This window comes from Notolepis coatsorum (assembly GCF_963971535.1).
Source record: "Notolepis coatsorum genome assembly, chromosome: 1".
NCBI classification, from domain to species: Eukaryota; Metazoa; Chordata; class Actinopteri; order Aulopiformes; family Paralepididae; genus Notolepis; species Notolepis coatsorum.
The window spans coordinates 17,817,644-17,842,370 of NC_140165.1; the positions used below are offsets into that span (position 1 = coordinate 17,817,644).

Genomic DNA, 24,727 nt, shown 5'->3' on the forward strand with positions numbered 1-24,727 from the left:
GACCGGGACTCTCTTGGTCCCTGTCTCGAGGAGGTGAATGGCGTAAATGTCATCTTTAGAGCGAATGTCTTTCTTTCCGTTCTTAAAGGGCATTTGTTCCAAGGTCCATAGCCGCTCTACGTGTTGCAGGAGTGCGGTTTCTCCCTCTGTGACTCGGGAGTGGAGACATCTAGTGGCTGTGCTTCGGTTGAGAGATTTGGCGAGCGGGCCTTGGAGAGTCCATCCCAAACGGGTCTCGACTGCTGCAGGACAGCCTCGGGGTCCGGTATGAACCCGGTCTATCGGGACAATGAGGTCTGCATGGTCGGAGCCTATCAACAGGGTCGGCATAGCATTGTCTATGAGCGGGATCGGTAACTTGCGCAGATGTGCATATTTCTCCATCAGCTTGGCGACGGGGTATGTGTACCGCGACAGTCCTATTTCTTGGCTGGTGAAAGCGTCTGCAATCTGGTACCGTCGCTCAGGCTGGCCGCTTGCTGCGATAGAGAATGAGACATTCTCGCCCTTTATCGTCTTCAAATCTCGTCTTATTGTCCGAATTGTCATTTGGGTTTCGCTTCCCCGCAGCCCTAGCTGGGCCGCAGCGGAGGCGAGCAGAAGGGTCTTCTCTGACCCGTCATCGAGGACGGCGTAAGTGTCCAGGACTTTATTCTGGTAGCTTAGTGTCACACGCACTACTTTTAGGAGTACTCGGGCTCCACTGCTGCTGGCGGGATCGATGTACATGACGCTCGCTTTGCTGCTGGATGGTGCGGGTGAAGGGCGCCGTCTGTTACTGTCGTGAAGTATGTCCAGATGGGCTCCATCGCACTTGGTGCACCTTTTCTTTAAGCGGCATTCGGCTGCCATGTGTGAGCGCGCACAGCGAAAACAGCGCTTGTTGGACTTTATCCATTGACTTGCTTCCTCCGCGTTCAGCTTGGGGAAGGAGTCACATTGCGCTAGCCAGTGTTCTTTCTCACAGTAGGGGCACACTATCTTCCACTTCTCCGTTCTGGAGGGGGTACTGTGGCTCCTGCTGCTCGGTACTGACTCCGATTGGTGCATCACAGTCACCGATCTTCTTCCATCATTTAGTCGTCTGGTTCCTTCTCTGGAGCCAGGGGTGCTCCGTCCGAATGTATCTAGCCGTAGGCTGCTGACTTCTCTCGCCAGGAAGTCTGCTAGATCGAGGAGGTTCGGTTCGGGGCCATTCGGGTCTCGGTGGTCTCTCTGCCGCCTAAAACGCTCCTGTGGAGCGGGCGGCAGCTTCTCCAAGATCCTTTCCACATTTGAGTTGGCGTAAAGTTCATGCCTCCCCTTCTCTCTCTGCGCTCCCAACATCCCTACCAGGGACTGCACTCTGATGGACAGGTCGTCCAGTGCTCGATTGTCTATTGCTGGGGGTAAGCGGTCGATGTGTCGGATCTCCTGGATCACGTAATCCCATATGCGCCCATACCTCTGGTCCAATGCTACCAGCGCTGCTGTGTATGGGGTGGTGGAAGTCGCGTAGGCGAGCGCTATATTATGTGCGCGGGGTACCTTTAAGTGCTTCAGTAGGATGGCGTATTTATGGCGTTCATCCAATACATCCACCAACATGGTCTCCAGACACATGCGGAGTTCTGTATACTGGGCCCGGTTCTCTTGGGTGAAGTCGGGTACCATAGGCGTGCCAATGTATGACGCTGACTGTGGATACATCGGCGAGCGTTGGGGGAGAGGCCTCCTAGGCGAGTCTCCTCCCGCTCCTTGGTATGGGCTGGTACCGGCAGTGTACCATGGCCCGCTTGTCCAGGTGCTGTTCCTCGGTGCGGGTCGTGCGTCGTGCTCACCCGTGTATAGAGTCGGGGGTCTGTAGCGCAGCTCCGCGGGAGTATAGCCTGGGCTGTACCGGACCTCCTGGTCCGGTAGAGTACTGTGCTGTCGTCGGGCGCGGTTCTCCTCCTCTTCCTCTTCGTCTTCAGTTAGGTCATCCAGTGCTTGTAGTCTCTGGTTTAGCCTCTCCACAGGATATGCTGCTCCTTCCCGGTTGCTAGGTCTCGCTTGGACCGGTGGGGGGAGGTGGTCTGTGGGGGGTATAGACCTCGTCTGTTGGTCAAGTTCAGGGTTGTTTACTCGGCTAGGGGATGCCGCCCTGGAGGTGTGTCTAGACGAGTTCCTGGAGCCTCTGGCGGAGGGAGAGGGTGTTGTCCGTCTGATCAGCTGTTCTATTAGTTGCGCTTGCTGTCTGTCGCGCTCTGCGTCCCGTAGAGCACCAGCAGCTGCTCGCTGGCTGTCTGCTCGGTCTCGGGCCACATTCTCTTCCATCTGAATGCGTCTTATTTCTAGACGTATATGCTCTTCTTCGCTCCGCTGCTGGATCTGCAGTCGGTCGCGTTCAGCAGCGGCGTTCAGGCTGATGAGGAAGGCCTGCTGTAGGGTCCTCTCTGCCTCGCTGGGAGAAGGCGGTTGTATAGGGGAGCCTTCCCTCGGGGTACTCCTTGCGGAGCCTTGGAGCTCTATCTCCACGGTGCTCTCCCCGTCTTCTTCCGTGCCGAGTTCTCTCTCGGTAGCGTTGTATTCCTCCCGGGACTCATCAGGGACTACTTCTTCAGTACTGGCGGGGTGTGAAGTCATGTCTGGTTCCCACTGGTCCCCACCGTGAGCTTGGTCAGTTACATTAGAACCCGTAGGGGCCTCTATGGTCGGGGTAGTCTGGGCGTTGGGGTTAGACATACTTTTACTTTCTAGTTTTACCGCGTTTACTGTTAGTAGAAGACTAGGTTGTTGACTGACAGCGTAAGCCTCTAAGTACTGAGGGAGCCGTCGTTCGCGCTGCGGGCGTTGGTTAGGAGGATCGTTTCGTGGAGTGTTCATCATAGGCCATTTCAATATTAATAACACTATATTAATATTACACTAATTACCCTCCGGCTCGAAGGACCAATTGTAACTGAGGGGTACAATTCCCTGACTGTATTGTTAGATATGATACTTACTACCACTACCTCTTGTACTTTAGACTCTGGCCACCCAGTACTAGGCATAAATAATTATGGTAAACACTCCCACGTAGATGAAACGATCCAACACAAATGTACCAAGTCGAAAGTCTGCGTTTAATAATAATTAATACATAGCAAAAGGTATGTAGAGCAATCACTTAATTACATTTATGATTTGAAATAGGATGCACTTTTATGGCAAATGAGTATTCGTTGGTATATCAATAGAGAACGTCCAATCTCTGGTGGCGCAGGCGGTAAATATACAACCTGGAATATTTAAGGAATAATAGCAATGATACTTTAATGATTATAGAACTGGATACACTAGGGGGGAATTCCGGTCGCTTGTAAGACAACTGGAGAAGGGGGGGGGGGTAGAGTCTGGCTGTATCCGTCTGGCCGAGGGTATCCTGGGAGAACCCACGGTTGTGCGGCTCGGTGCCTCAGCGATCCTCGATCCACAGATGAAAGCAGTTGGACTCTCTGTGGGCCGGCTTCCTCCGGTCCACGATGGAGAGACGTGAAGCGACCTCGTCGTGTAGAGCGTCTCCTCACCTGTCGTCCTCTCCGGGGGGGGGGTTTCCAACACACGGCAGTGTTGGTCTTTATCCATAGAATAATCACTGTATACAAAGCATAATCCGTGCCTGGGAAGGCGGGCTGTCGTCGGTAGAATAATCCGGTATGCAGGTCCACTCGCTCGTCGGCTCTGGGGCTCCTCGGGTGCAGCCTCACATGGGGTCGGCCACCCTGGATAAGCAGCCAGTTCTACCCGAAACGATGGGGGTACTGACTACGATAGTATTCTCACCGCACGAAGCACTACATATGAATAGACTATTATTAGCTTAATAGACTACGTCCAACTCGACGATATAGTGCCAAATATGACTATTCAAATATTAATATACACGATGTCTCAATACCGATGGTGGGCCGAACTTGGCCTTACTCCCACACGTGGCGTCGCGGGGAGGCTTTACGTCTGTCACTCTATTGGAGGGTAAGAAACTGGACTAAAAGGGAAGTCCTACTTTAGTAGCGCAGTATATATACGCACTATGAACAAATAGTACCATTAGTGGTGCGGTAGCCAGATTCCTACGCGGAACTAGGACTTGTTCGTACATGTTGAGCGGTACGTTTGAACTGGGTCTGGGGGGTATGGCAGCCTGGCACCAAGGTCTCGACCAATAGTAGAATGGAGACTATTATGGGATGTTCAGTAGGCTAGAATGGATATTCAATGCATATTGTACAAGGAATATACAAGGGATATCAGGGAATATTAGAGAATATACAAATACAATTAAATATATATATATAAATAAATATATATATATTCGGTTTAATCTGGCCCTTCACAACAACTACCTAAATGTTTACTGTGTTTACTGTGAGCGATCTGTAGTGCCAAATTTCCCTCGGGATGAATAAAGTATTTCTATTCTATTCTATTCTATTACCACAATAGTAAGAGGTCTGATGACGTGTGGAACTGAACCATGCAAAAAGCAGTCCTGTCCTGCATGCTTGTGCAAAATGTATGTATTTATTTATTTATCTATTTAAAAGAACACGCCAACATTTTGGGAAATGAGCTTACCGTCTTCTCCAGAGAGAGACAAGAAGATAGATACCAGTTTCCTCTCTGTGCGTTCAGTAGAATGAATGGAAGCGGACAGTGCCGCCGGTTAGCCTTCGGGAGAGGTGTTAGTTGGACAATGCCTAGGCTAACCGGTCATGTCCGCTTCCATTCATTGTGCTAAGCTAGGCTAACATGCAGACAGATAGCTTTCTACTGAACACACAGAGGAAACTGGTATCTATCTCCTTGTCTCTCTCTGGAGAAGACAATAAGCTAATTTCCCGAAATGTTGGCGTGCTCCTTTAACCAGGCAGGTCAATTAAGAACAAATTCTTATTCTCAATGACGGCCTGGCAAGAGGACTAAATGGCCTCTTGAAGGGTAACAGGGAAAGGGGACAAAAAATATTAAATAAAATAAAAGAGAAAAGAGACAGACAGATAAGGGGTAAACAACCAACCAAATAAAATGACAAGGTATGTAAGCAGAACAGACAGATTACAGTTAAAAGGCTGGGTGACAGTTGCGGGTGTGTGTAAATGGTAAATGGCTGCATTTATATAACGCTTTTATCCAAAGCGCTTTACATTTGTATGCATTTGTTCCTCACATTTTACCCATTCACTCACACACTCCCACACTGACGGCGGAGGCAACCATGCAAGGTGCCAACCTGCTCATCAGGAGCAATTAAGGATTAAGTGTCTTGCTCAAGGACACTTCGACACGCTGCCCGGGAGGAGCAGGAATCGAACCGTGAACCTCCAGATTACCAGACGGCTGCTCTACCTCCCACAAAGCAGTGAGGGGGATCAATTTGTCAAATGTTTAAGTCTTTTGTATCTCGTTCCAGCCGCTGGAAGCAGCAAAGTGGAAGGAGGCTTGACCAAAGGTGAGTGTTAACACGGGAAACATCTAGCGAGATATGGTGAGCAGCTCTGGTGTTATAGAGATATGGTGAGCAGCTCTGGTGTTATAGAGTTATGGTGAGCAGCTCTGGTGTTATAGAGATATGGTGAGCAGCTCTGGTGTTATAGAGATAGGGTGAGCAGCTCTGGTGTTATAGAGATATGGTGAGCAGCTCTGGTGTTATAGAGATATGGTGAGCAGCTCTGGTGTTATAGAGATATGGTGAGCAGCTCTGGTGTTATAAGGGGTAGATGATTTTAACAGGTGTATCAAATAAGGAGGGTTTGGTAAATGAGTTTAAGCCAATTCATTTCTCGCCGAGAGTGTAATGATGGCCAATTTACAGATGTGTATAAGTCACAGTCATGTGATGAAAAGGGGGCATTTGTAGTAAAACCTAATTGCTGAGCGATACAAAACATTGAGGCGATCACGGACAAAGAATCATCGACCACACATGCTTTATAAATAAATGACTTGACTACAGAAGGTTAACCCTTTCACGACCACACTAGACGGTTAACCGTCTGTAGTGTGGTAGTGAAAGGTTAACCGTCTGTAGAGTGTGGTAGTGAAAGGTTAACCGTCTGTAGTGTGGTAGTGATAGGGTTAATAATCGTGATTTCAATATCAATCAAAATAATCGCGACGATGATTTTTGATCGAGCAGCCCTGCCTTGCCTTGTCGCACAGGAAGCTCACCCGATAGTTGTGGTAGGCTGGCTGCTGGTACATGGGCTGGGGAGGCTGGGGGAGCAGCATGGGAGAAGCAGGCGCTGAATGCTACAGCCAAAGAAACAGAGATTTAATTACACAATGTGTCCAAATAAACTCAAGGACTAGACAATGGCAAAGGTTAATTGCAAATTCAGTCCAATGAATGACCTTGACTGTAAGACTATTTCAGAGTAACAAAATCAGCTACGAACGTGTACTGTATGTGTGTGTGTGTGTGTGTGTTTAATAGATTAGATTCAAATGTATTTTCATTATACAGCACAGTGCGGTACAATGAAGACATCCAACCAGAGCAAATGTAACAGTGCAATAGTAATACACAATGTACAGGTGTAATCAGATGTATGTACAGAATTGAAATATTAATATGTACAGTGATACAGGTATAAAGACACTATGGTAGTAGTCACTGTCTGGCAGCGTAACTAGTAAGAGTAGGTAAGGGATATGTACAGATATAGATATAGTATCTACAGATATGTAAAAAGGATTGTATGCAGGTATTTATAGACAGATGTGGATATATATACAGCATTATTACATGGCGTTTTCACATTCGCCGAAATGCTTGATTGTGATTGGTCAATAGCCCCTGACAGTGGTGAATTATTTTTCGATAACTGACCGCTGCCATGGGCAACGCGCAATAATCACCGGTGATTATTGCTTTTCGCAGCTGAAGCAATCAAGCCCACTGACACACACTGCATCAGTGCAATCAGACACACCTGCCGGCTGCCGGCGATAATAATAATCACTTTATTTGGGCTGACAGAGCCACAGAACAACTGCGTCTGCATTTGATCTTGTCTTGTCGATGGTGTAAAATGAATTAGGTATATTGTTAGTAAGTTAGCCATGTAATAAGCGGGATAATGTATAGCCTATACTCGGTCATTGTTGCAAAATAATTGACCTTCACTATGTTTAAAACACCTCGGCGAGGCGCCTCTGTATTCTAAACTCCGTGTCGGTCAATTATTTTGCGACAATGACCTCGTAGCTATACATTATCCCTTACTTATTGTACATGCTATCATAAAGAGTTATATGTGCTATGCATGTGTATAAGTAGGTATAGAACGATTATATGCAGGTATATTCAGACAGATATGGATATATATATATAAATATTGTGATTATTATGATTACTATGATTACAGTGTAGGGCAGTTGTAGACAATGAAAGCAATAAGTAGGTATATAGGCAACAGAGTTCTGTTAATACAACAGAGTTAATAAACTGTGTGGCTAGTTGCGTTTTTGCACACATATTTATGCACGCTATTTTACTGCAGTGAAGCACTTTGGGCTGCAATCGTTGTAGGAATGGTGCTATACAAATAAAGGTTATTATTATTATTATTATTATTATTATTATTATTATTATTATTATTATTATTATTATTATTATTATTATTATTATTATTATTATTATTATATGTGTGGAAGAGGAAGTGTGTTGATTAGTACCGGTATGTTGATTACCGTAGAGTATGTGTAAGATGTACCGTAAATAAAAATGTAAGAAATTATGTATATCATATGGTATTTATTTAATGTATATATTATATATTTATATCTATATCTATATAAATGTATTATATATAAATGTATTGGATTGTATAGATACAGCGTTTATACATAAAATTAACAATAGAATACAATTATATAATTTGTGATGAATTTTAAAAAGTGTATACTTCTTCCTAGAGGTAGTGGAATAGAAAGAAAGTTAGAGAGAGAGGGCATTCATCCCATAACCCTTCTGAGGTCATTTGAGTTCTCAGTATCTTAAAGTCTACTGGAGGCCGAACATTGAAGAAGGAAACTATGATTTGTTTATCTGTTTCTCTTTTTTGTTGTCTTTTAATTTTTTTGTATTATGTCAAATGAACAGATATATTTTTGTTTTTATACTTAATAAAAAATCTTTTTCATTCCTATGTATTTGTGTGTGTGATTCTCTCGTGTGGTGGAGCAACACTAACGGGCCAGTGGTGGGCGGGCGTGCCCATGTCCAGGCTCTGGAAGTAGGCCACTCCGTTGCAGTAGGTGTACGGGTAGCCGTTGGCGGTGGTCAGGGACATGGTGACCCAGGGGCCCGGCACGGCCATGCCAGGACTGGGTCTGGTCGCCGGGAACCACTTGCCTGGCAAAGGAAGTGGGACAAAGTTATATATATATCTATCATTTGACAGGTGTAAAAACATTGAGTTAATGGTGGTTGAGTGATGCAGAAAGACTAAAGTGGATTTTTGATCACAGGGTATTTGCACTTGCACAATATTTTGAGAAAGCTTGGGATAAACGTATGAACATAAGCATATACCGATATGTGACGTATTTATTTTGGCCTCTGATGGGGTGCATGGTGTAGCTTACAAACCTTGGGAAGTGAATGTTATATTCAATTATTGTTTTTGGTGTCTTATAATCCCCGTAAGGGATGGGTCGTCGGACATGACACAAAAATTAAATTGTATTAATTCATTCATTCATTCATTCATACATTGCGATCACTGGAGGGTACTGAAATTCTTTAAAAGGGATAGTCCACCTATTTTAAGAATCTGGCACAGATTGGGAGTCATTTCAGTCCATCTAAAGAGCACTAGCAGCAGTGGCTTGGTTCTTAGTCTCACTAGTGAGAGCTGGGGATGGCACTGTCAAAATTTGGACATGAAAAGGTAAATACACTATAAACACAACTGTGGTCAATACACCGCAGTGGGCATGGACTGCTGCCAACGGCTGGAGGACTAACGGCTGCAGAACTAACGGCTGCAGAACTAACGGCTGCAGAACTAACGGCTGCAGAACTAACGGCTGCAGAACTAACGGCTGGAGAACTAACGGCTGCAGAACTAACGGCTGCAGAACTAACGGCTGCAGAACTAACGGCTGCAGAACTAACGGCTGCAGAACTAACGGCTGGAGAACTAACAGCTTGCAGAACTAACAGCTGGAGAACTAACGGCTAGAGAACTAACAGCTGGAGAACTAACGGCTAGAGAACTAACAGCTGGAGAACTAACGGCTAGAGAACTAACAGCTGGAGAACTAACAGCTTGCAGAACTAACGGCTGCAGAACTAACGGCTAGAGAACTAACAGCTGGAGAACTAACGGCGGGAGAACCAACGGTTGCAGAATTAACGGCTAGAGAACTAATGGCTGGAGAACTAACGGCTGGAGAACTAACAGCTGGAGAACTAATGGCGGGAGAACCAACGGTTGCAGAATTAACGGCTAGAGAACTAATGGCTGGAGAACTAACGGCTGGAGAACTAACAGCTGGATAACTAATGGCTGGAGAACTAACGGTTGCAGAATTAACGGCTAGAGAACTAACGGCTAGAGAACTAACAGCTGGAGAACTAACGGCTGGAGAACTAACGACTAGAGAACTAACAGCTGGAGAACTAACAGCTGGAGAACTAATGGCTGCAGAACACAGAACTATTAGGAATGTCTGACCACTAAGTGTGTCTGACTGACTCTTAACCACCAAAGCCTGCACGGACAACGTACAGTATAACATGCCAGTTAGGGTACCTTGTGTATACTGCACCTTGTGTATACTACTACTACTTTTACTCTTACTCATAGTATATATTCAGTTTCGAATTCTTTATTGCCTATATTTATTGTAACGTATAATATACCCGATAGGGCATACAGACCCTCATCTGCACCTTTGTTTACACTGTTTATTTGTTTACTCTGTACAGATGTGTGTACAGAGTTGTAGTATTATTATATTGTGACCTCTGATGATATGGGAGACATGGCTCCATAAAATACTTAGAAATAATTTCACAATTCTCTTTGACGGATAAGGCCGCCAAAAACTGTGGCCTGTTCCTTTAAATCTCTGCTTATCTTAAGATAAATCAAATAACTTCCTTACCCCCAGGGGCAGAATTGAGCAGTTGTCAAGCAGCACTGCCAATCATATTCCTGCTAAGCATTACCAGCCAGAACTCGAGCATAATCACAACCTAAAGGTTTGCTACTTTGCAAGTCATTGCTTTTTTCCATAACCGTCCCACAGTGCAAAGCAGCTGGACAGCAACATCTGTTCTTGCCAGTTAAAGGAACACATTTGGGGAAATTAGCTGACCGTCTTCTCCAGAGAGAGACAAGTAGAGACCAGTTTCTTCCTCTCTGTGCGTTCAGTAGAAAGCCATCTGGCTGCACGTTAGCCTAGCTTAGCACAATGAATGGAAATGGACATGGCCGGTTAGCCTAGGCATTGTCCAACTAACACCTCTCCCGAAGGCTAACTGGTCATGTCCGCTTCCATTCGTTGTGCTAAGCTAGGCTAACGTGCAGCCAGATAGCATTCTACTGAACGCACAGAGAGGAAACTGGTATCTTATCTTCTTGTCTCTCTCTGGAGAAGACGGTAAGCTAATTTCCCAAAAATTTCGGCGTGTTCCTTTAAGAGAGAAGCGGGGCATTGTGGGATGGGATGGGTCCACGGGGCCTGAACAACAGCGACAACAACCCAGGCGACCACCGTCGTCATGCACCCGGTGTCTGGTCTCAACACTACAGCAGTCTGAGCTATTAGATAATGACTCAGCGGTTTTGTTAAAAACCTCAATACTCACTCTGACGTCGTAGTCGCGGCCGGTGGGCCGCCTGGCGGATGTTATATATCTTGTTCTTGAAGCAGATCATGTTGGCCTGCAATGTCAGACGTGAGAGATGTCGACGCGTGGTTAGGATGGGTTAAGGCAGTGTTTCTCAAAGTGGGGGCATGACAGGGGGGGCCTTGAGATTTATTAAAAAAATAAAAAAATAAATTGGATTCCAGAAAATTATCACTAAAGTGCTATCTGTTGCAGCTGCACTGTTCTCCATGAAAATACCATTTCTCAAAATCTGAAAATCATTATTTAATAAAACACAGAAAAGGATCACCAAGTTACTCTGGATAAAAAAAAACTTTACAGACAACATTGAGACAAAGCTTCCTGACACATCTCCATCCAAACTCTTGGAAGAACTCTTTGAAATCTCATCTGATACCACCTAGAGAGCTAGTTTCAGAGTGTGGTGCTGAGTACCAAGTATCTCATCTCATGGCCCACCAAGTATCTCATGATGCAGCAGTTAAGGTGTTGATACCATTCAGCACCACATACAGTATCTGTGTGAAGCTGGCTTTTCATCCATGACAGCTCTGAAAACAAAATATAGGGCCAATTTGAAAGGTCACGATATTGGTGTTGTTTCAATAAATTTAAACATGGCCCATTTCATGACTATTTTGTTGGGGCGAGGGGGGGGGGGGGGGGGCCAAAATATTTTGGTCTGCCAAAGGGGGGCCTGACAGAAAATTTTTGAGAAGCACTGGGTTAAGGTGATGGGGAGAAAGAGACCAAGCACACCGTCTATAAGCTACGACCGATTCAGTCACAGGGAACTGTCTGCTCCTATTGCAAGCTCGATGTGCTTCGACCTGAGCACTGTCTTTATGCAGTTCTCTAGTGGCACGGTTAACATGAGCAAGCACACACTCATGCTGCACACGCCCACACTTATGGCCACTAAGGAAAGGTCACTTTAAGAATAGTATAGTATAACTTGAGATTGTAGAATATAGCATGTACATAAAGACCCAGTGCCTCATCCGTAGCTAACAGTGTATTGCACTACCACAGGACCTAGCATGTCCTACCATGCTCTGTAAATAACTTATGTACGATATGCCCTACTCTGTTTACTTATTTTATTGCACAATGTCGTTCTATTGGATTCTATTATATGTTATTACTATTGTATTATGCACATCGTTGCGGGCAAGACCCCCCGCATTTCATTGTATACTCGTATGCCGTGACAAATAAAACTCTTGACTTGACTTGACTACAGACCAAGGATAGCAGAGTATAGCATAGAATAGAATAGAAATACTTTATTCATCCAGAGGGGAATTTGGCACTACAAAATCGCTCACAGTAAACATTTAGGTAGACAAAAACAAAGTCACGAATACGAATAAAAATAAGCCTAAGAATAAAATACGGTCCGGGATATACATTTTCTATGTTATGTATATACATTCTAATATAAAATATACCGTAAAAATATACAGATATATACAGTAAAGTGTAAAATTGTACAATGTTGGTTTAAAAGTCTAAGTAAAAGCCCAGGAAGATGGTACTGTCACCCTGTGCTCAGTGATGCAGTGAGGCACAGTGATGCATTATAAAGTCTGATGGCTGTTGGAATGAAGGACTTCCTGTGCCGTTCAGTGCTATATCTTGGGAGTATGTGTACAACGTCTCGTGTTCAGTCAGAGGGTGTACAAGTTATTGCTTTGCTAATTTGTACATTTTGACCTTTGATTATAGCACCACCATCTGGCAGATTGGTGTGGTTGGGAGGCATTGGAGCACCAATATATCTATCACTGTGTGTGGCACATGTCATGCAGGGTGGAAACAGGTCAGTGTAGTCGTCTAGTATATAGTGATATATGATAGGATGTCATTATTAGATAGAGTTGGTAGTTTGATATTCAAATACATGTTTATTGATTGTTTATAAGTTAGTTTTGATTTTGTACATATAAATGCTATTGATTGTTTAATGCTTTGTGTTTTATGTATGAGTTCTGTTCCAATGTGGTTTTGTATGTCTGCCAACAGGGATGGAAATACGTAGGTCAAATTAAGTATGATTCAATTACGTGATATGGAACGCCAGAACTGTTTCAGATGGTAGCAAAGTTTAAAACATGTATGTATTATGATAAACAATTCCAATAAACTCAGATAATATTCAGTTTTGAAACGTAATTTGTGACATAGGACTCCAGAGTACAAAGACAATTGACCTATCTCAAGCCCTGCCCTTCTTGATCCTCCAATCACAACTGTTGCTTTCCTCCGAGGGAAGGCAGATATTGTTCTTCTATGAATACATGATGCACAAACAAAGATTTTATATCCAGGCGTGGAAAGTACTAGTAAGTACTCAAGTACTATACTATACTATTTAATAAATGGAATACTTTACTTCAATATTTCCATTTTAGGGAAATCCTCCTTTTACTTAATAATTTTATTTATTTAGCCTTTATTCCTTTTACTTAACTACATTTTCTTACTTTTTTACTTTGCCACATGTATCTGAATCCTGCAGTAAATTACCTTTGAACAATTTATCGATCGACAAATGGACATATTACGTCTATGTATAAAACGGGTAGCTCAAATCAAGCAATCAGATTGGTTCATAGCCATGGTATAATGAGCGTATACCCACAGCTATGATTGTAATTCCTTTTCACAAGTCAGTATCACTCTGTGTCTGAGGGGGGAAAAAACATTAGCCTTGTTATAAGAGTCTGTCATGGTCTATGGAGGAGACTGGAGCTGACGCATACCCAGTTAAAATGAGGAATCCTCTTGGTGCGAAGATTGGCATGGATCGGGGAAGCCCTCGCGATACACATATATGCTCATATATGGACCAAGAGAGGCTCTCAAAATGGCCGATAGCGTCATCTGAATCACATGGATAAAGCAATGATTTTATCCAGATTATTTGATTATTGCCACTTCTACTACGTTTATTAATATAGCTACTAACTGGGGAGACTGATAAATTACAGATAAGGAATATAGCAGGATGATCGATTACAGTTAAACCTCACATTGAACAGGGATTCCCAGTTAAACTGGGAATGCGTCAACCTTACCACAGTCCTGCCGCAGCCGCAGACAAACTGACCACATATTAGGAATCTAAATGGGTACATTCCCGCCTGAAAAAATATTAAAAGTAAAACTGTATACCGGTAATAATGGTCCTAAGTCGTACGTTAAAACAGCGTTCGGCCTTGGTAAATAGTCGGCATATCTGCCCAACTATATGAAAAAAAGAATGCCAGCTAGTTGTTAGTGTGTATGTTGCATATCAACCACCTTGCAGTGCAGGCAGCCAGGAGGGCCTATTTTATTTTGAACATTATTATTTACTAATAAAAACTATTGAAATGTAAGTTACCGGTAGTCTTACTTTCATATTGCCATAGCCTCCGCTTTGCATCAGGCCGAACTACTGTACACCCCTTAGCTGTGATATAATAACTATATACCACGGCCTGTTGTGAGCTATTGCTCAAATATTACATTCTTATTTGCTAGTGCTGACAACTTTTTTTTTTTTTTTTTTTTTTTTTTGTGATTCTTGGGTCTGCACCCAGTATACTCAGAAGATATGAGTTGAGTACACCACTTTTGTTTCAGCGTTATATAAACAACATGTGAATTATACTGTAGGGTGGTTTCTCCCCTTAAGATTGCTTCCTTACATCACGGAGGATTTTCTGTGCATCCTCCTGGTTCTCAAAGGTGACAAAGCCATATCTGAGAATACAGAACAAACACACATTAGGAGACTTCTTGAAGCATTTGACTAAGGTAGTCAACAATAATTTGCACATAATCACAGTAGACAAAGTCAGAGCTACTGTATGTAATCAAAAAGGAAGGTACTGGGGATGTGTAACATGCGTTACTTTATGAAGAAGATGTCAAGGTGTTGTTAAATGAAGTGTGGGCCCAATATGTTAAGATATGCCAATGTCAGCATATATGGGTCACTTGACCTTTAAAATACCAGGTATGGGTGTGGTTAGGGGCGGTCCTAACCATCAGGGGGCCATCTTGGATTGGAATCGGTGCCTCATGGAGATTTGTTTGCCATTTTTAATTAAAACATTTTAAATTTTTTTCTCATATCTGGTCTGACATCAGAGGAGTTTGATAGTATTTACTGAGGATTGCCAGATAATGTTGATATTTAAACATAAAAAATGTATAATACAAAATAAATATACATGCAATCGCAATATCTGTCAGAAAAATCGCAATTTGATTATTTCCCAAAACCGTGCAGCCCTACCCATGTCCAGAGTAATACAACTTACCCCTTTAATACTCCTGCCGAATTTAGCACAATCTTCACCTCTTTAACTGCCCCATATTGAGAGAAGATGTGCCACAGGTCGTTTTCTGTGATCTGTGGACACACACACACACACACACACACACACACACACACACACACACACACACACACACACAAAAACCCATTCACACACAGCACCATTATTGCAACCCACAAAAAATATACGGACTACAACATATGACGTATATCAGAGGCATGCGACTTTCATGCAACGTTTACATCACTCTAGATTGACATTGACAGAATTGAGCACTAAGGCTTGCAATGTGAACATAGAAACAAATAACAAAAAAAACACTAACCTTCTTACTGTCCTATACTACCATGCACTCCTCCTACTATAGTATACTAATGATGTCTTATGTCTGTCTATGCACTCAATACTGCAGCACCCAAGTTTCAGCACTGTTTGATCATTGTTACTCAGCTGAAAGAGTTCCTTTCCTGCTGAATTGTCATACAGAACTTGTATGTCGCTTTGGATAAAAGTGTCAGCTTAGCTAAATTACTAAATGTAAATGTAAATAGCCAGAAGGAAGTCAAAGACTCCAAAGTAAAACTAGGCTTTAAAAACGACATTGCAATTAATATTTCAATCACAATACCTGCCAGAATAGTATCACATTTAGTGCAGCCAAGCAGAGTAAATATTAGACACTGCTAAATATCTCACCATTTCATCAATCCCCCCGATAAAGATGTGGTCGGCGATGAGAGAGGAGAAGCGGGCCTGAAGACTGGGCCTGGGCTTCATTCTGTTCTGGAAGAGGAGGTCTGGAGATTCCGGAACAGGGGATGGAGAAGAACTGTCGATCTGGGTCTGGCAGTGGCTACTACAAGATGTCAACTTGGAAAAAAAGACACAATAAAACATTACAGGTTTTACCAGCTACCATGATGAAGACTGCATCAGTATGACGTATATCATACCAGTTAGGGTACCTTATACGGTTTATTTTTACTCTTACTCATAGTATATATATTCAGATTAAAATTATTTATTGCCTATATTTGTTTTAACATATAATATACCCATGTCTGCTCCACTTTGTTTCGTTTTTTTATTTAAATGTTCTTAGATTCAGAGTTAATTATATTGTTTACACCGTTTGCTTTTTTCTTGTATTTTTATATTCAGATCTAAGTTGATTGCTTATATGTCTTTCTACTATTACCCTGCCCACACCTGTACCTCCCCTCCCCCATATTGCTATGATGCCCGAATTCCCCCCCAAGGGGATCAATAAAGGAATATTTGATTTAACCTTTATTTCACCAGGGACAGTAAATGAACATAGACAAAGGACAAAAACAAAAAGAGAAAGAGAAAAAGAGCAAGCAGCAGGGGGGGGGTTACAGGGGATTGATTGAGAGGTAAGGTCAGGTTAGGCTAAGCATCAAACATACATGCACACTCCCATATCGGTCATTCAAAGTAGAGATGTTCCGATACCATTTTTTCCTTTCCGATCCGATTCCGATACCTAAGCTTTGGGTATCGGCCGATACCGATACTTATCCGATACCAGTGCATACATAAAAAAAAAAAAAAACGATATTATATAAATTTTTTATAAATATATATATTTTTTTTTTTTTTAACAAATACTGTTTTATATATACTGTTTTTTAGTCATAACTAGAAAGTAATGGTATTTATTCAACAACAGGTGATTGTATAGATTTGTATTAGTATCATTAATCAATGAGTATGGGGCTTCAGCACTGCAGATATACCCTACTCCAATGATCCACACTGACATTATACGTTGCTGCACTCGCTACCCACTGGCTCTGCAGATATACCCTACTCAGTCTGTCTACAAGGCTCCGTTCAGTAGCAGTCGGATCTGTTGTGATTTTTGCACAATAAATATTCAACATTCTCTTTTGAGACTCCGCCTCAGACTCTTATCATTTGGCACTAAAAGCTAAACATTGTCGCCGATATGGCTGTCCGCAACATGTCATTAATTGTGTACGCGACGTGCAATTGTGCAATGACGACGTTACCGTTAGCTAGCATGCGCTACCGGTATATGGGAAGACCATAGAAGACTGTAACGTTACTGGTGACATTGTGATTTAACTTGGAATACTCCTTTGCCAACTTGCTGTACTTTGCTTGCAGGTCTGCAGCCATTATTGCTGGATTATATGAATAGCCCCAACTTTAGCCAAGGTAATGTTAAAGCTAGCTTTCGGTTAGCTGTTCAATGCTAATAACACCAGCCACCAAGTGAACCCATGAGCTCCCCGTCAACACCGCTCTGTCGGGACGATGACATTTAAGAAAGTATCTGCTGTTAAAATGACAAATGGCATTGACACTTTAATCGATTAAGCACACGTTTGTTTTATAATGCTTACTCAACAGACCACAGTGTTGTTGATAAATTACGTCATATGGTATCGGAGCGCAGCATTAGAGGGTACTCGCCGATACCGATACCAGCATTTTAGCCAGTATCGGCGGCTTTTCCGATACTGGTATCGGTATCGGAACAACTCTAATTCAAAGGTCAGTAATTAAAACTGTGCAAAGTAATAAAAGAGTTTAAGACATGTTTGAAGTCCATTCCAGGTAAACAGAGACAGACAGAGTACACAAAAGCCCTCTTACCAAACTCAGTGCGAACTCGTGAAGATCATATTATTATCAGACAATTATCAATTGAAAATGGGGGACCGTGATGTAAACAAGAGAAAATTCTTTCTCTGGTCTGCAGCCATCGATTGTACCCATTCTGCAATCAGTCAATAAAGTTTTCAATCAATCATGAATCAATCACAATGTGATTGTGACAAAATGGCAACCAATGTAATCAAAAAAGTCAACCAACGAACAAGATTATTGTACCGGATCTCCTCTCTGGTAAACAAGAATACCCTGAAGACTCTAACAGGAGCACTCGTTCAAGGGTACTACGACTATGCTTGCACCTCATGGTACCAAAGCACCTCAAAGGCACTAAAAACAAGATTACAAACATCACAAAACAAACTGGTCAGACTACTGCTTAACCTCACTCCTAAAACCCACCTCACCCCTGCCCACGTTGACAACCTAGGATGGCTTAGCGTAGACGACAGAGTACAGCAACTTGCAATGGGCCTGGTCTACAAGATACACTACACCACTAAGGTACCCATGTACATGTCAAAATACTTCCCAAAGGTCAGTGAATACCACGACCACAACACCAGAGGGAGCTCCACAAATCATGTTAAACCCAGATTCTACTCAAACAAGGGACTAAACACGTTTCGCAATTATGCCACATCAATGTGGAACGCCCTACCCACAGCTGTAAAGGAATGTGAATCCCTACCCACATTCAAAACCGCTCTTAAAGAGCACCTATGGGAGGCTGCAATTCGAAACTGGCCCCTGTAAATGTCCAAACCCAACCCCCTCCAATGTAGTTTTTCCCCACCCCCACCCCACCTACCCAACCCCCTACAATGTACAGTCGTCCCCCCCCCCCCCCCCCCCCACCTACCCAACCCAATGTACAGTTTCTTCCCCCTCGAATGTTAGAAACTCCGTCTCTTAATCAGAGTTTCCAACGCCAGGGTCTATGTGACAGGCGTTGTACTCTTAAACAGTACTGTATATTTGTAGATCTGGTATGTCATAAATGTCTGGATGATGTAACAGTATGTCATATATGTTATGATGAATTGAAAATGGGGGACCCTGATGATGTGAACAAGACGAAAGTCTTTCTCTGGTCTGCATCCCCTTAACAATTGTGTGTATTGAGCCGTACTGTATTGTACCCATTCTGAATGAATGAATGAATGAAAACTTTATTTAACAGATTGCAGAATGGGTACAATACAGTACGGCTCAATACATACAATTGTTAAGGGGATGCAGACCAGAGAAAGACGTTTGTCTTGTTTACATCAGGGTCCCCCATTTTCAATTAAATCCGTTAATACAATTTACATTCAATCAATCAATCAATCAATCAATCAATCAATCAATCAATCAAACAAACAACCAACGTGCTGCTGACATCGAATCTAATGCCACCAATCAAGCAGAGTAACATGCATACTAGCTGGTGTTCCAAGGAGTTCAAAAGTTCAAATCAGTTAATTACGAGAAGCAGACCGTTAAAGCAAACGCTAACGTTACACCTGCACTTTGTATAAATAACAAATCCTTTTGAAGGTGTCCTTCCTTGTTTCATCTCTTGTGGCCCGTAACAGTGCTGCCTTGTCCGCCTACCTCCGGTCAATGGTCTCTAACTACACACCCTCAAGACCCCTACGCTCTGCATCTTCTAACTACACACCCTCAAGACCCCTACGCTCTGCATCTTCTAACTACACACCCTCAAGACCCCTACGCTCTGCATCTTCTAACTACACACCCTCAAGACCCCTACGCTCTGCATCTTCTAACTACACACCCTCAAGACCCCTACGCTCTGCATCTTCTAACTACACACCCTCAAGACCCCTACGCTCTGCATCTTCTAACTACACACCCTCAAGACCCCTACGCTCTGCATCTTCTAACTACACACCCTCAAGACCCCTACGCTCTGCATCTTCTAACTACACACCCTCAAGACCCCTACGCTCTACATCTTCTAACTACACACCCTCAAGACCCCTACGCTCTGCATCTTCTAACTACACACCCTCAAGACCCCTACGCTCTGCATCTTCTAACTACACACCCTCAAGACCCCTACACTCTGCATCTTTTAACTACACACCCTCAAGACCCCTACGCTCTACATCTTCTAACTACACACCCTCAAGACCCCTACGCTCTGCATCTTCTAACTACACACCCTCAAGACCCCTACGCTCTGCATCTTCTAACTACACACCCTCAAGACCCCTACACTCTGCATCTTCTAACTACACACCCTCAAGACCCCTCCGCATCTTCTAACTACACACCCTCAAGACCCCTACGCTCTGCATCTTCTAACTACACACCCTCAAGACCCCTACACTCTGCATCTTCTAACTACACACCCTCAAGACCCCTCCGCATCTTCTAACTACACACCCTCAAGACCCCTACGCTCTGCATCTTCTAACTACACACCCTCAAGACCCCTACACTCTGCATCTTCTAACTACACACCCTCAAGACCCCTACGCTCTGCATCTTCTAACTACACACCCTCAAGACCCCTACACTCTGCATCTTCTAACTACACACCCTCAAGACCCCTACACTCTGCATCTTCTAACTACACACCCTCAAGACCCCTACACTCTGCATCTTCTAACTACACACCCTCAAGACCCCTACTCTCTGCATCTTCTAACTACACACCCTCAAGACCCCTACACTCTGCATCTTCTAACTACACACCCTCAAGACCCCTACTCTCTGCATCTTCTAACTACACACCCTCAAGACCCCTACGGTCTGCATCTTCTAACTACACACCCTCACGACCCCTACGCTCTGCATCTTCTAACTACACACCATCAAGACCCCTACGCTCTGCATCTTCTAACTACACACCCTCAAGACCCCTACGCTCTACATCTTCTAAATACACACCCTCAAGACCCCTACACTCTGCATCTTCTAACTACACACCCTCAAGACCCCTACACTCTGCATCTTCTAACTACACACCCTCAAGACCCCTACACTCTGCATCTTCTAACTACACACCCTCAAGACCCCTACACTCTGCATCTTCTAACTACACACCCTCAAGACCCCTACGCTCTGCATCTTCTGGCCGCATCAGACCTACTCTGCTACTCATATCCAAGCTCCGGGAGGGTCGTCAAAGAGAACCCGCCTTTTCTCAGTCCTTGCCCCACAAAATGGTGGAATGAACTATACCCACCCCAGTTAGGACAGCCGAAACCCGTCCACTAAAGACGCACTTCTTCAACCATTATCTGAAATGGGGGGGAAAACTAAAATCGAACCCTAACTAACCTTACTGTCATGCACTTGTCCTAATAAACTAACCTACACTGTAGCACTCATCAACACTTTGATGAACATTGTTACTCAGCTGATAGAGTTGTGCCCTTCCTGATGACTTGTCGTACAGAACTTGTAAGTCGCTTTGGATCATAAAAGCATCAGCTAAATGACTAAATGTAAAAAATTTAAATGGTCCCGTTTTACTTTTAACCGAATCATGGAGCATTGCATCGATAGCCCTGTTGTTGGTTTGAAAGCTATTTAAAAACGTATTCATAACTTTTAATAGACTTGAAATGAGATACACGTGTGGGTATGATCAAATCGATTTTGTTTGATGATGGCGTCAAACTAAAGTTATAACTTAAAACTAGTTGACTTAGTTTTAGCTATAGCTAGCATTGCTAGCAGACAGCCTGCAGGGCAGAAGGACCAGTTATTACTCACCGGCGCGGTTTCTCTTTCCATCTCCATCATCGTGGCGGGCTTTGCTCTGATCATAAATTTGAACAATTAGAAGAAAAAAGAGAGAACGATAAAACGCCGAATTAACTCCCGATCGTCCCCCGCTATAATGTGACAGACAACTAGACTTGATAGGTGATCACTTTTTACCTTATAATTCGGTCCTTTCACCTGAATGGTGGAAACGACAGATGACCTCTCAGCCACCACCTATAGGCCTAACTGTTAATACTGAAATAACTAGTGACAATGACCCCGGAGGTAGAACAAAACACAACATTGTCTCCCCTCATCTCTCATCATATGCCATAATATGAAATGGATTATTGTATTACAATTATTTAGAAGCAATATTTTAAGATAAGATATTCCTTTATTGATCCCCTTGGTAAAAATGCAGACCGTCATAGCAGGAGGGGGAGGGGAGGTACATGTATGGGCAGGGTAATTTAAATACATAAATATATAGGAAATTATATCTGAATATAAAAATATGAGAAAAATAAAGTGTAAAAAAAAAAATCCCTCTCGGTTATATTAAATGTTACCCAAAAAAAAGTATCTGAATATGTACTATGAGTATGACTACAAGATACCCTAACTTCAGTCAGGCAGTCAGACACACTTAGGACATTCCTAATAGGTCTGGAGATCTGCAGCCATTAGTTCTCCAGTATTTGTCTATGGGTCAAGGTGTTAGCTTTTTGTGACATTCATTAGATCTACAAATTAAAAATGTATTGTCATTATACAGCATAAGTACAGTACAACGAAAATAGTTTGGCTTGGTTTGGCATCCAACCAGAGTGCAATAGTATAATGTACAATGTACAGGTGATTAAGCTGGGTGTAAAATATATAAATTCGTACTACTGTGTAATAGTGCTAATCAGTTGTATAGAGTTGTAGTATTAATCTGTAGAGTGATACAGGTATACACTATGGTAGTAAGCCATACTGGCCAGCAGTATAACTAATAAGATAGGTATGGGGTATATAGATATATTGTGTACAGTGCACAGAGTGGGTATGTACAGTAAATGGTGTCCAAAGCGCTTTACAACTTAAGCCTCACATTCACTCACACATGCATGGCAGAGGCAACCATACAAGGTGCCAACCTGCTCATTGGGAGCAGATAGGGGTTACGTTTCTTGCTCAGGACACTGCTGGGAGGAGCCGGAATCGAACCGGGAACCTTCTAATGACCAGACAACCGCTCTACCTCCTGAGCCACTGCCCCCCCCCCCCCCCCCCCCCCCCCCCTGTACAGGTATGTAAACAGGAATATATGCAGATATAGATAAATGTATATAGTGTTATTGTACATGGCCCTCATACAATGTTATATGGGTAAACTATAGTAACTACTTGAGGTAGGTATTAAGATCACAGTGTAAAGCAGTTGTAGGCAGTGAAGGCAATAGATACCGGAATATAAGCAAAGTTCAGAGTTCATACGGTATGGGAAGCAGAGCCTAGAGTATAGGCAATGAGTTTAAAAGGTATGGGGAGTGTGTGCCACCTCTTAAGCCTGACGGGTCCGGTACCGGTCCCAAAATGACATCACGTCATAAATCAATCTCTCCAGACTGTATGACATTAAGTAGCGTTTTTTTTCCTTCAAATGTATCCAAGAGTAAAGACCCTAACCATGTCACAACAGCAGTCAAATTACTATTTTCCGCTGCATGGTATACCTACTCGAGTCGACTCTACTCTACTCTGCCTTTTCGGTTTTCCATTGCCTACATTTGCGGATAGTACCTGGTATCGGGTACTTTTTTAGTACCTGCTTTGTCAAGGTTCCAAGTGGGTAGAAGTGATACCAGAAAGTGACGTGTAACACTGCAGACCAGTGATTGGTCAGAAGAGAGAATCATCACTAGTATGTTATCATTGCGCTACACAGGGGGATGTCCTGCACGAAAAACGAATTGATTAATGTTGTAGTGCACATCAGGTCACACACCCTTTTGGCCAGTGGAATTCATATGTAAGATTCTTATTGTTTTACGATCAATGAAGTCCGGTTGTGCACTACAGTGCACATTTAGTAAAATATGAAATGAGTAAAAAATTAAAATTAAGAAAAATCTTTGAAATGTGTTCTTTAGCACCCAAACACTTAAAAAGTGACAACACTTATTATACTTTTATACTTATTATAATCGCGTCTCGCTCTGCCTTCTGAGATATCATTATCTCCAGCACCTATTGTGCCCATGGAAATCAAACACATGCACCCACTTGCACGTGACCACGCCACTCCCCTGCGTGCCTCTACAATAGGCAGGAAGTGGTCACGCTTTCACCCTTCCTCATTATTTTCCAAACGCGGAAGCAGCTCATATGCACTTCAAACTGGTGGAACTTTGTTATGAAGCGTAGGGAGAAATTACGCAATGTTGGGCTTTCGCCAGAAGTACGCCAGCCCCAGGAACCTTCCCGGCACGTCCAGACAGCACGGCGGTCCTATCCCGTGTTTTCCTCGTCGCTTGACAGCGGACCGATGGGCTACCCGCGGCGCTTGGCAGTCGAGCCACGTCACGCTCAGGTAGGACCTGCGCTGACAGGCATTGGTACTGGCATGTTTGATACTGCTCGTTGTCTTGTGAGACGACCGGGCGATGTATTGGCGCGGGGGGCAGGGTATTTGGATAAACGTGGTCATCATGACTCACTGTTGGATGTTTTTCCAAGTATCTTAGCGCGCAGCTGATGCTAATTCTACAATGTTTGGGGCGCCGTTTCCCATGTACCCCGCCGGGGCTGTCTTCACTCTTCCCTCCTCTTAACCATTTCATTACTGACGGTCAATCGGTGTCTAATGTTGGGGGTTTAGCTGAGGCTTATTTACCCTTTACATGGGTGGATGGGCTGACGACAGGGCTCAGGGCAGGTGTGCATTTGTGAATCTATGAATTGAAAATGGGGGACCCTGATGTAGACAGGACAGACGTTTTCTCTGGTGTGCATCCCCTTAACAATTGTGTGTATTGGGCTAGCCCATTCTGCAAAATGTAATAAAGTTTTCGTTCATTAATTCATTTATCCCTTACACGGGTGCACAGAGGTGCCGCAGTGGAGGTTATTGCATGACTACTAGTGGAGCAGTGCTTCACTT

General features: G+C 43.4%; 1 protein-coding gene across 1 annotated transcript in view; it reads right to left on the bottom strand.

The window, feature by feature from the left end:
* The window catches only part of dazl (deleted in azoospermia-like), a gene marked incomplete at both ends in the record, with an annotated part of 35,541 nt that extends 13,929 nt beyond the window's left edge, over nucleotides 1-21,612 (bottom strand). The window contains 7 exons of the mRNA XM_084310359.1: nucleotides 6,154-6,255; nucleotides 8,202-8,362; nucleotides 10,829-10,904; nucleotides 14,548-14,602; nucleotides 15,166-15,257; nucleotides 15,880-16,053; nucleotides 21,583-21,612. Of these exons, the coding sequence (XP_084166485.1) occupies nucleotides 6,154-6,255; nucleotides 8,202-8,362; nucleotides 10,829-10,904; nucleotides 14,548-14,602; nucleotides 15,166-15,257; nucleotides 15,880-16,053; nucleotides 21,583-21,612 (690 nt within the window). The remainder of the gene's footprint in view (nucleotides 1-6,153; nucleotides 6,256-8,201; nucleotides 8,363-10,828; nucleotides 10,905-14,547; nucleotides 14,603-15,165; nucleotides 15,258-15,879; nucleotides 16,054-21,582) is intronic.
* Between the last annotated feature and the right edge of the window lie 3,115 nt (nucleotides 21,613-24,727).